Source organism: Alternaria ethzedia (assembly GCF_023757985.1).
Source record: "Alternaria ethzedia strain BMP 0044 chromosome Unknown scaffold_5, whole genome shotgun sequence".
Classification (NCBI taxonomy): domain Eukaryota; kingdom Fungi; phylum Ascomycota; class Dothideomycetes; order Pleosporales; family Pleosporaceae; genus Alternaria; species Alternaria ethzedia.
Window position 1 is genome coordinate 1399482 of NW_026056198.1, and position 12332 is coordinate 1411813.

At 54.7% G+C, this 12332-nt stretch overlaps 4 protein-coding genes across 4 annotated transcripts; 3 read left to right on the plus strand and 1 right to left on the minus strand.

Moving 5' to 3' along the window:
• Window positions 1-654: 654 nt before the first annotated feature.
• J4E87_003175 (uncharacterized protein) lies at window positions 655-2233 on the minus strand (the record flags this gene model as incomplete). Its single annotated transcript, XM_049374808.1, has 3 exons — window positions 655-1158; window positions 1232-1856; window positions 1920-2233. The coding sequence occupies 3 exons, from the start codon at window positions 2231-2233 to the stop codon at window positions 655-657; spliced, it is 1443 nt and encodes a 480-aa protein (XP_049235799.1).
• A 1378-nt stretch (window positions 2234-3611) lies between these two features.
• Window positions 3612-7202, plus strand: J4E87_003176 (uncharacterized protein; the record flags this gene model as incomplete). Its single annotated transcript, XM_049374809.1, has 5 exons — window positions 3612-4755; window positions 4808-5091; window positions 5141-5308; window positions 5361-6190; window positions 6239-7202. 5 exons carry the CDS (start codon window positions 3612-3614, stop codon window positions 7200-7202), a joined length of 3390 nt encoding a protein of 1129 aa, XP_049235800.1.
• A 761-nt stretch (window positions 7203-7963) lies between these two features.
• J4E87_003177 (uncharacterized protein) lies at window positions 7964-8987 on the plus strand (the record flags this gene model as incomplete). Its single annotated transcript, XM_049374810.1, has 4 exons — window positions 7964-7997; window positions 8049-8154; window positions 8210-8550; window positions 8602-8987. The coding sequence occupies 4 exons, from the start codon at window positions 7964-7966 to the stop codon at window positions 8985-8987; spliced, it is 867 nt and encodes a 288-aa protein (XP_049235801.1).
• Window positions 8988-10785: 1798 nt separating this feature from the next.
• J4E87_003178 (uncharacterized protein) lies at window positions 10786-12042 on the plus strand (the record flags this gene model as incomplete). Its single annotated transcript, XM_049374811.1, has 1 exon — window positions 10786-12042. One exon carries the CDS (start codon window positions 10786-10788, stop codon window positions 12040-12042), a length of 1257 nt encoding a protein of 418 aa, XP_049235802.1.
• Window positions 12043-12332: the final 290 nt, after the last annotated feature.

Here is a 12332-nt window from a genome sequence, read left to right on the forward strand (position 1 = left end):
CCGCACATCCCCACCCTTTCTACCGACACACTAACATGACCCTTAGCTACAGCACCCTCTCCTCCCGCGCCAAGCAAGAAGCCCGGCTGGGCTTCCACTGGTGCCCCCTCAAAGGCTGCAAAGCAGGCCAAGTCCACTTACCCAACACCCCCAAATTCCGGTGCAACACCTGCGAAAAGACGTCTTGTGTCGTTCACAACGTAGCCTGGCATAAAGGAGAGACATGCACAGAGTACGACTACAGAACAAACGGGAAGCTGAAGAAGGAAGAGGAGGAAGCGAGTAGGAAGGTGGTGGAGAAGACGACAAAGGCGTGTCCGGGGTGTAAGAGGCCGATTGAGAAGAATAAGGGGTGTGATCATATGGAATGTACGTATATATTTCCCGTACCAGGAGAAGAGGTAGGATCTTCGTTAAATGTGACGGTAAAGCTGATCGACATAACAGGTGCGAAATGCCATGTCCACTTTTGCTGGAAGTGTTTGAAGCCGTATTATGCGTCGAGCACACTTGCTCGGAACACGGGAAGCCACTGTGTTTGTCATGGAGGACTTAATGAGGGCTGATTTGCTATATACGCGGCGGACTGGAAAGACAGTGTTTGCGAAGCCGACAACAGGGAAAGAAAACTATTACACTCAATTCGCACACGTTTTACACAGTCAACTTCATCAGCAGAGCTGGTACCCCCGCACGCGCCATATACGCAGCAGTCACCCCCACAACCGATGTCAAGACCATGTACTTGAACCAACCACCCTTCTTCGCTTTCTGCATCTCTTGCTTCTCCATCCAGTGCCAGCCCTCTGCACTCTCGTCAATCGTCCTCGTCGGTGCATAGTCCAGTTTAGGCGCCACACTCAACGATTCGATGAGTCCTGCTTTCTGAGACGGCACAATGTACTTGTGCAAATACCCAGCAAAGAAGTAATTAAAGCGTGACTGATAGCTGTTCATACGCGTGAGCTTGCCGCTGGTTTCGACGTATTCCTTTGCTCGTGCGTGGCGACCGGCTTGGTATTCGGCGAACAGGGCGGCGAGATCGGGGGTGGAGATGCGACGAGTGGGGTTGGAGGCGAATTCGCGGTGCAGGATGTTGCAGAGGTGGACGGCGGACTCGACGGCTATGTTGGCGCCCATGCCGAGGTCGGCTGTCATCTGGTCTTGTGTTAGTGACGCGTTTTGCTGGTGATGAGTCCGGGAGGGGTACTTTGTGTGCTGAATCTCCTACGAGAACTATGCGCCCGGCATGCCATTTACTCAGGACGCCTTCTTCGACATAGAGAAGACCGTGTCGCTCGTTTGTCTTCCATACATCGCCCAGTGTGATGCTTTTTGTCATAGGAAGATCGGCGAATCTCTCAGCCACCGCCTCAATCTCTGCTTCAGTAGCTTTACCTTTCTGCTCTGCCTTTTGAAATTCGTCTTTGAAGGTAATACCCCACATAGCCCTGCCCATCTGCGAGAACAGAAGCATGGTAACGTCCTGACCAAGTATCATATTTGTATTGGAGGTGCCGAGTTGAGCATTGTCTGGAACAGTGCTGACGCCGAATAAACCTCTGTATTCTCCAAACGACATGACCTCTTTGTCGGTTTCGGGGATGCTGCCTGGTTCGAACTTGTCGGCGTGATCCCACATAAGCTTTCGAACATGACTGTGCACACCGTCTGCGCCGATGACCATGTCTCCTTCTTCGGTAGAGCCATCGGCTAGGTGGACGCGAACACCCGTGTCAGTTTGCTCGATACGTTCAAGGCGCCTGCTGGTGTGAATTTTGGACTTGTCCGGTAGTCCCTCGTATAGATGCGACACACAAGTCTGACGATCGAACAGGATGCTCGGTATTTTGAAGCTTTCGTGAAGTCAGCGCATGATGCACCCACTTAACACATATCTCGAGAGTATGGAAACATACAGTTTGCTCACAGCCTGCATAGTATCATCGCGGCAGATCAAACTTCCATCTGGCCATCGTTTGTAAGAGGCATCGACGGGCGACGTGGTTTTGGTGATTCTATCGAGAATACCAAATTGGTCGAAGATGCGTGCGACAGCGGGCCAGATAATCAGCGCTGCGCCTTTTAATGAAACAATCTTGTCGTGCTTTTCGAGGACGACATGTTCGATATTGGCTAGTTGTAGAGCGTGTGAGAGCGACAAGCCGACAATACCGGCGCCAATAACAATGACCCGAAATGGCTTTGGGGATGTGGAATTTTCGTCTGCCATAATGAATTCTCCGATGCTGATGCAAGGGTTGCGCTGGGAAACACTGGGTCTTAGGTCCGAGGCCTAGAGCAAGGGATGGTCGTGACTCGAATCAGTGCCGGCTTTACTATTGTTCTTGGATGACGCCTGTTGGGCCATTTAATTTAGCCTGCTACTGTATGAGCCGTGTTGTATTGATCCAAATGGTTATGATTTGCAAGTATCGGGTGGTGCCACAAGGGAGGCTTCCAATGTTGGTGCCTTATCTCAGTTTCGATGATGCTGACACGAGCGCCTCGGGCGTCTTCTTACTTTGTAGGCAAGCCATGTCATAGGGCTTGCGCAATGTATTCCGTGTCTTGAATGCAGTACAGTCAGATCAGTCGGAGTTGATCCAGGCGCTGTCTATCTGGTGGTGTGGAAGTGAGGATACTGTTTGTACAGCGTCGCGCCTACATGGTCAATATGGAAGCAGCCCTACGCGAGAGATGCGCGATGAGCATCGAGCTTGCTGCAGTGGAAGAAAACCATATACCCCGTCCGAACGACAGTTGCAAAAGATTTGTACTCCTTTCCGATTGTAGTACGATGCGCATTGTGAGTAGACGTGGAAAGATCGGCAAATGAATACTTCGGAACTTGTTGTTAACATCGTAGCCAAGGGTGGTTTGGTGGATTGGTAGCACTGCTGACACCTAGGTGATGAAGTTGCCGAACAAGGCCGCAATGACTGTGTCCATGCAGGAACCAGCTCGCTTGTGACGTCGAAAACCTGGGGTAGTGGGATCTGCAGCCCTGGCCCGACACAAGATGTCGTGTGGAACTCAGATGTTCCCGGCTGCGCGACTCATGAATTGAAGTTGAATGCGAACCTAATCTAGTGATGTGTGTGAATCGGTTTACATTTCCTTGTGCAGAAGGCGGCTCAGTAAACCTTCTAGATGGCTGAGTGAAATGGGAAGAACTCCGGTAGCACGTGAGGGCAAATCGAACTCAGGAAACACCTGTTGAGATAGTCACTAACGTCGGCAGAGACGACTGGATTGCCGAGCTTGGTAGTGACGGATCGGCCTTAAAACGACGCGGTAGGGTGCAGTGAACGGGAGCTGCGACGAACTGCCTAGGTAGCCCACATGTTTCTTGGCACACTAGCCGCATTGATCGACCCCAGCTCGCACCTCCAAGCAGGCGCATCACGGTATCGCGCCTGTCTCGCAGCCAACGCCCCTCCACCCATCGCCCACCGCAGGCTCCCGAATCGATGAACACGGTGCACTCGATTTGCCGGGTGAATACGCGCTTGCCGTAGCTTGCACCTGACAGGACCGGCGCCGGCGCGTCATTTCGCGATCGCCCAACCTCACCCTTGCGGGTCTCTGGACACATCCGCACTTTCTACATGGCGCCTGTTCCTGACACACCACTACCACGCGTGAGAAGCACACGACCGCCCCGGCGACACATATCTGACTCAGCGCCAGCCAGCAAGCGGCGCAAGTACGTTCCAGGCGGACCAGGAGGCGGGGGACGATACGTGGATGACGAGGGGCTGGAGACGCCCGTAGGAGGAACTGGACCTGGAGGATACGCGTATACTGGTCCCCGTGGCCGTGTAGGACGCATCAACGCCGAGCGGCAGGGCCTGCCCATATCAGCGCCTTCACCCTCATACACCAGACCCCGACGCGAAAGGCCGCCAGCTGGACCGCGTTCCAGTTCGGCCGCCGCAGTCGCCGCCGCCGTGGCTCAAAACGATGGATACAAGCCGCGCGAGGAGCGGAGCTGGGACGAATTTCATCCGGAACTGGACATCGACGCCGAGTTCCCCGTCTTCAGCGCAGACCAGATAGATGGCATCAGCCCTGCAGACAGCGCCCCGGGGACTCCGCTCAATGGCTCATCGACGGGCCAGTACGCCGTCGACAGCGGTCTCTCCGCGGTTCTTGACGGCCTACGGACGCAACAAGCAGAGGATGTCGCGCAAGAGCAGGAGGACGCAAGCTTAGCCGTCAACGGCTCAGGCGCCTTCGTCACACCAAAGCGACGCCCAGGTCGACCGCCTCGCAACCGAGACTCTATGCTAGCTGGGCTCGGATCGCCGCCTCGACCACGAGTCAACCCCCTTCCGACTATGAATCCGAGGGAAAAGCTGAATCTGCCCAAGCCATCAGTGCGTCAAGTCGACCCGTTCAAAGAACACGAAGAAAGCGAGGGCGTCAAGGTCAACTATGTCGACAAGACCATGGCGAACATCGGATACCAAGAGAGCGAGATCTTCACAAGGCCATCGGAAAATAGCCTCATTAGACTACCAGAAGGCTCTATCGAAGAAGATCTGGATCTTACTCTGCAGACAGAGGCCGAAGGTACCGCAGGCGCAGTTGCTGTAGGTCGCGTCGAGTACGACATGGATGAGCAAGACGACCGGTGGCTGGAAGCACTCAATGTGCAGCGAAAAGAAGAGGGTGTCGAAGGTATCAAGCCTGCGATATTCGAAGTAACCATCACCCAGATCGAGAAGGAGTGGCACGCGCTGGAAAAGCGTAAGTTTTGTGGTGCGAAAACGAAGCGAACGTAATGGCTGACATGTGAAAGGCATACCCAAACCCAACCCGAAGCCACCTCAGACACATCGCCCACGCTCGAGCAGTGCAGCTGCTGTCAACGGAGAGCCTGCTGGCCAAGGCGAAGAGCAAGATACGAAGTGCGCCATCTGCGACGACGGCGACTGCGAGAACACAAATGCAATAGTATTCTGCGATGGTTGCGACTTAGCCGTCCACCAGGAGTGTTATGGCGTGCCTTTCATCCCAGAGGGACAATGGCTGTGCAGACGGTGTCAACTGGTCGGGCGCGGCACCCCTGTCAGCGAGCTTCCGGTATGACCTGTTCCTTGCTGCTTTACCAAATGCATGCTGACACTCACAGGGTTGCATATTCTGTCCGAATATAGACGGTGCATTCAAACAGACAACCACAATGAAGTGGGCACATCTGCTGTGCGCCATGTGGATACCAGAGGTATCACTGGGCAATGCGACATTTCAAGAGCCAGTGCAAGACGTTGAGAAAGTACCCAAGACTAGGTGGAAACTGGTAAGTGATCAAGATTCCTCATTGTTCGAGTAGCGCACTAATCGCCTAATAGTCTTGCTATATCTGCAAACAGAAGATGGGGGCCTGTATACAATGCGGCCACAAGTCCTGTTTCGAAGCTTTCCACGTCACATGTGCACGGAGGGCTAGACTATGCCTGCGCATGAAGTCCTCGCAATCGTCGAACCCGCAAGATACGACTGTGCTCAAGGCCTATTGCGATCGACACACTCCGTCCGACTGGAAGCGTGAATTTGATGTGGAGAGTGCAATCGCAGATGCGAAGGCCTTCTACCGTCACACCATGCGTCACATTCGCTGGCCGGACAGCCAAGCCTACGCGCTTTCTATTGGATCTTCGCACGCGATGCCTTCCATCGAAGGACCGGATGATGACACCCCTGGATCCAACAAGCGAAAACGTGGACAATCTACCAAGTCTTGGAGACTGCCATCTGGAGCTCCGGTTGTGCCCCAGGCTGTCTACCACAACGTTGAAAACACGCTGATCAAGTTTAATGTACGAAAGCGTAAGGAATTTGTGCAAGAAGCCTGCAAGTACTGGACGCTCAAGCGCGAGGCACGACGAGGTGCGGCCCTTCTCAAGCGTCTCCAGCTTCAAATGGAGGCTTTCTCTTCTATGGAGATCACTCGCCGCAACTTTGCAGGCATGGGAGCAGCTGGCAGACCCCGACTCCAACGACGCATTGAGTTTGCAGAACGTCTCGAAGATGACATGGAGCAGATACGTGTCCTCTGCGAGATGGTCAAACAGCGAGAAGCTGAGAAGCTCAAGGACGTCTTGATACTGCAGCAGATCGTCGATTGCATCTACTTCCCAATACCTCAGCTACTGCAGCCTATCCTGGTCCGAGCACAAACGTAAGCAATCCACCTCTAGATCTTGAATCCCTACTAACTTCGCGTTAGACTTGATAGCAGAGGCTACTTCAGCGACGGATTCAACAAGCTGCAGACCAAGCTTGATGAGAAATACTATACTTCGGTGCAGACATTCAACGACGATGTGGCCGCGGTCTTGAGTGCTGAGCTTGGATCTGCCGCTGTCCCCAACGTTGGCGATGCTGAAGATCAGCTGAACAGGAGTGCGCACAGCAGTCTGAGCTCTGAGCAGAAGGAATTGAAGAAGGTCGTTAAGCGAATCACGAAAAGCCTACAACCTTACTTTGAAGACGCGATCCGCAAGGAGTCTGAGCTGGCTGGTCGGCCTTACGAAAAACTACCGGACCTGGAGACACTCCTCAACCAGAAGCTGCAACGCAGGCCGAGCGTCCTGTCTCACGACGAGACTGTGCGACAAACGACGGAAAGCGACCCGACAACTGTTGAGGAAGCTCAGGAAATTGCAGTTGATGGCGAAGAAGCTGCTGTGCTCACTCAGAAACCAGAGGAGATGCAGCTTGCGCCCACACCGGACGAGAACGCCGCAGACGCACATCACACACACCATGCACATGACGAGGCGGCAGACGAGGCGGCCATCGCCATTCAACTTGGCCAAGATGCTCTTCGCGTGTCCAGCAACCAGCCCGAGAACGCAGTGGTGGAAGCCCGTGTGGAGACCAATGGCCGACCCGAGCCTCTCACGCCCCCAAGATCCGAGAAGAACTTACTCAACCCTCTGGGCAATGGCGGTGTTCCCTGGTACTTTGAGCACTTCGATGTACATGGCACAACCGTATACGAAGAACGGTACACCGGTCGTGAGGTACTCCGAGACATGAGCGAGGAGCTTAGCGAGCTAGACGACGACGAACTCGACGGCCTGGCCGACTCTGATCCAGTTCGGCCCACAGACACGCCCGAGTCGAATGTCGCCGCAATCAAGAAAGCGGTGGCACGCAAGAGGCAGAAGAGATCGAGGGGATGGTAGATGATTGGGTTCACGTTTGTTTTATCCTTTTCTTTGGCATGCGCTCCCTGAGCCATGTCTTGTATTATCATTGGCATTTGCAGCATAGCTACCTTGATGGGTAGATGAGGTGCTACTGGCGCAAGGCGTTCACATTCGGAGTTGGCACATGATACCGCACTTCGATGTATTGTTTCGGCAGAGCATTCTGGCAGGAGTAATTGGAGGAAGGCTGGTCGACTCTGCATGGCGTCTAGCGGGGTTCGGTCAACGAAGCGCCCATTGCGATTGGCTTGATTATGAATATACTTGGTGGTAATGCGCATCATCGATTCTCACTTGACCGAATGTTTCACTCCGTTCGTGAAGGTCCTCTGCGGGAGCGCAGAGCCTCACTCCTAAAGAAACGGCGGTGCACTAGTAATATTGACGCACGTTGACGTTGACGGCTTAGACAGGGCGACCAGGGCGCTGCTCCGGCCCCTAGCAGTTGCCTCACTCGAGCCTGCGCAGCTGCCGTCAGGACAGTCAGGACAGTCCTTTGACAGAGCGAACATCGCATTTAGCTACAAATAGCATCTGGCCTCCGCTCTCTCATCACCTTTTCCACTTTTACTCCACTCACTTGCAGCGCAGCTGTCTTAGCGCGACGCTTACTAAACAGGGACGCGGCTACCGTCGATCAGCCCTGCCAAAAAACTGGCCAAACTCGCAGCTTCAGCAAACACCTCTCCTCAACCAACCAACTACCAACTCCCCCGACCCACCACAACATCATCACCATGGAGTACGAAAACGAACAGCGCGGCTACGATGGTTTGTCTCCCGCCCTGTGTGATGCCAGCGCCCTTACTGACTGGTTTGCAGACGAGCCTCGCGGCTATGAACGCGACCGCAGCAGGTCTCCGCGTGGTGACCGTCGCGACGATGGCGCGCGCGCCCGCAGTGCCTCACCTGGCGGCCGCGACAGCCGGTATGTATCTGCTTGCTTGCTCATCTAGATGGAATTGTCGCTAACGAATGCCCAGTGGCCCGCCGCCAGAGCGCAGGGACGATGACGATGAGAGCCGCAACTCAGGCTCCAACCTCTTCGTCACCGGCATCCATCCTACTCTCAGCGAAGAGGAGGTCACCCGTCTCTTCGAGAAGTATGGCGAGGTAGAGCAGTGTAACATCATGCGCGATCCTCACACTAAGGAGTCTCGCGGCTTTGGCTTCGTCAAGATGGTCACCTCCGAGCAGGCTGACGCAGCAAAGGAGGGTCTACAAGGAGAGGTTCACCAGGGCCGGACACTCAGCATTGAGAAGGCTCGCCGTGCGCGTCCTCGTACTCCCACCCCGGGCAAGTACTACGGACCGCCCAAGCGTGGTAAGTCTGCTCGCTGTCTGCAGCGTACATGTCGTGCTAATTACATTTCAGAGTTCGGTGGACGTGGCGGCCGGGGCGGTGGCCCTCGCTACAACGATCGCTACACTGATGACCGCCGCGGCGGTTACGGCCGACGCGACGACTACGGTTCCCGCAGCTCAAGATACGACGATCGCGGCTACGGTGGCGGCCGTCGCGACGACTACGGTCCTCGTGGCGTCGACCGCTATGCTTCTGACCGCAGCTACGGTGGCAGGGACGGTGGCCGCGATGGAGGACGCGATGGCGGACGCGATGACCGCCGGGGTGGTGGAGGTGGCTACTACGACAGGCCCCCTCCCCCAGCTGCTGGCGCCTACGACGCCCCTCCTCCGCGCGAGGCGTACGGCGGTGGAGGACGCTCGTACGAGGGTGATTACGATCGCTCATACCGCTAGCTCTCAGCTGACACAGGCAGAACCCAAGCGGTACTAAGTTAGGGTTCGTATGGCTTCCTCGGTTTGTCGCCTCTCTCAGCACTTCATTCCTGTAATCCCATGGCTACTTCACTGGGTTCAGTTTAATACGGCTTTCACACGCACACAAAGGAAATGTGGTCGACAAAAGTTCTTCGATATGGATCGTAGCAAGGTGGGATCAAACCATGATCTGGCGTCTTGCAGCTCGACATCGTCTTAGCCCTTCGTCGGCTCGGTATTTCCTTGGAGAAACGGTTCAGCACTTCGGTAAATGCTTTCGGGGCAACGTCTATAGCCCTTGGGAGCACCAGTCATCTTGATCGACACCAAATTGTACTTCTATCTACTGCCTCACGATGCAACCTGGACGTCCAGTAACCCGTCCACACCACCTTCCGCATGACCAGCACTGTCTAAATACTCTTCCTATCATCCACCATGACCGCATCCATGTCAACGCAGCCCCGACCCAGTAACATTAATGGGCTTGCCCGGCTCGACCCCCGACCATCACAGCATCTCGCAATGTAAACTCGCTCCGATACGTAACGGATGCTTGAGATGTATCCACACAGCATTCCAGTTGCGTGTCGGTGTCGCGCAACTCGAACAGCATAGTTGGGCACCTTGCCTGAGGTCCAAAGTCGACGCCAGAGCCCGTGATGATAGCTTGCAGACGCGTCGCGATTGCTCCATGCAAACGAGGCGGTGTGTGCAAGTCTATGCTCCGGGGGTACATTCGAAGGTGCGTGCCCTCCAATCTCGTTTGTGTCACTTCCTTTTTCGTCACTCGTGCTTTCCTCACCATGCCACTCATAAGCTGAGTCGGAGTCATGCAAACATCGACTGCAAAACAAGGTAAACTGGTGAACGCGACACTTACTTGATCTTGGCGACAGTAGAGCGGAATGTTGGCATCGTCACCAACTTGTAGATGTGTGTGCTGCAATAAGCACACAGTGCAAGACGTTGCGCAACGGCTACGCCGCAACATCACACTTCATGCTCCCGCGACCAAAGAGATTTAGTCATCTCTGTCGCACACATGTTATCACCACTATAGGACTTTGAGGCGTCCACAGTCGCTTGATGAATCAGATAGCCAACGTCAAACCTAATGCGCGGCTAATTCTCCTCAGCCCCTGCAACATTTGCAGTTTCCGTAGAGCCATGTAGAATGCCAATCATGCCAAGTCCATCTTTGATCATGCAGAATGCCAAAGTGAGATACACTTCGACGCTTGTGCCTGGCTAAAGAATTAAGCTGTTCTTGGAGATCCACGGCAGGCGTGGAGCCGCGGGGTGCCCCGACTGAAAGGCCGATGCAGGGTTGGATGCAGCCTGCAGCAGGTAGCGGGCCGTCTCTGGCTTCTAGCACGACCGAACCTCAGCCCAAAGTCATCCGTCGCCATCGCTGCGGCGTCCGTAGCGGGCCACAGGTGCAACGCCTGTGTCTTGTGCGCTGTGACTTGGGTGTAGCGTTAAAGTCCATGGTCTTGTATATCTGGTCTTTTCGCGATGCCACGCCTCTTTGCTCATACGCGCTCCGGTGGCCTATGTCATTCATTCGTCGTTCCACGTTCGTCACTGCGGAGCTTTCCTTCGACCAACCCCAGCTGCCGCGCGGCGACTCCACCAGCACCGTGAGCTTGACAAGTCCGATCCCAAGTATGCCCGGCTAACAATGCGACAGTATAAGACCATCCGGACCTCACGCTGACCTTGGCGATCCACGCCTTTCGCCCCCTGCCAGTCGTTCGCTTTCAACTCACGCAGGATGACCCGACGAAACGTCATACCAGTCCTCGCGCTAATCCTCACACTATTCGTAGTCGCATTCTTCTATTCTGACATAGACTCCAGCCAGGCATGGCGGGGTCTACCACAACATGTCGGTCTAGGAGACCACATTGGCAGTGACGAGCGGCCACCTCTGAGTACCGGCGACGTCGAGCCCTCGAAAGATGCGATCAAAGACCCAGATTATGCGAACTGGAACCCGACCCCCATATTCAAGCCAGGCTCATCAATGCCTGCAGAACACAACTATACCTCGACACTGGTGATTGCCAAGACGAAGCATGAGAGTGTTGACTGGATCCTAGACAAGATGCCGGAGCAGCAGACAGCCGTCTACGTAGCCGACGACCCCTCCGCACCGCTACATCCACCCAAGAACAAAGGCCACGAGGTCATGATATATCTCTCATGGATCATTGACAACTACGACAACCTCCCCGATGTCGCCATCTTCATGCACGCGCACCAGTTGTCCTGGCACAACGACGAGATCCTCGGCAACAACGCGCATCTGCTTATAAGCCGACTCAACCGAGCCCGCGTTTGGAGAGAAGGCTTCGTGAACATGAGGTGCAGCTGGCATCCCGGCTGTCCCGATTGGATGCACCCGGCAGCAACCGAGCTGGACCCCCAGAAGCAGGAAGAGGTCCTCCTAGCTAAGTCGTGGAGCGAGCTCTTCCCCCTCGACGAAGTACCCACCGTTCTCGCACAACCTTGCTGCGCACAATTCGCCCTCTCACGAGAACGCATACAAGCAAAGCCCTACGCGCAATACGTCTGGTACAGAGACTGGCTATTCAACACACGTCTGGAAGACCGTCTCAGCGGACGCATCTGGGAGTACGTATGGCAATTCGTCTTCACTGGCCAGAACGTCGTCTGCCCCAAGGAACACATCTGTTTCTGCGACCAGTACGGCTCTTGTTTCGGCGGCGAAGAGCAATACGCGAACTTCATTGCGCTCAAGAACGAACTCGGAGACCGGGAAGGGGATCTTAGGAAGTGGGAAGAGATGCGAAAGGCGATAGAAGAAGCAGCTCGAGATGGTGATCAGACAAAGCTGCAAGATCTGGAAATACCAGAGGTAGGGAAGGACGCGGAATATAGGCGGGAGATCGATCGGCTGAGACCCATTGTCGACGGCTTGAAACATGATGCTGAGGTGAGGGGGCAGGATCCGAGGATGAGAGCTGAGGAGCTGGGGAGGGAGTGGCATGAAGGGGATGGTTTTTAGATATTCTTCTTGATACCCTGGGTTTTAAGCCGGCGTATCTTGTCGTGCTGTATGGCGTTGATTTCTATGGTCTTAGAAGGGCGTTCTAGCATGCTATCTAGGGGTGGGATACTGTTGTAAGAAGGTGGATCAAATATCATATACTACGTTCACAGCATACTCAAGTCCTTCAATGTTACCATTTCATTATGCGAAGAGTTAAGGTCGCCCTCTTTCCTCAATGTTCAGATGGGCGCGTTGAGAAGGTGGCTTATCTAATCGTCCGAGCTCAGTCACATGCGCGCGCGTCA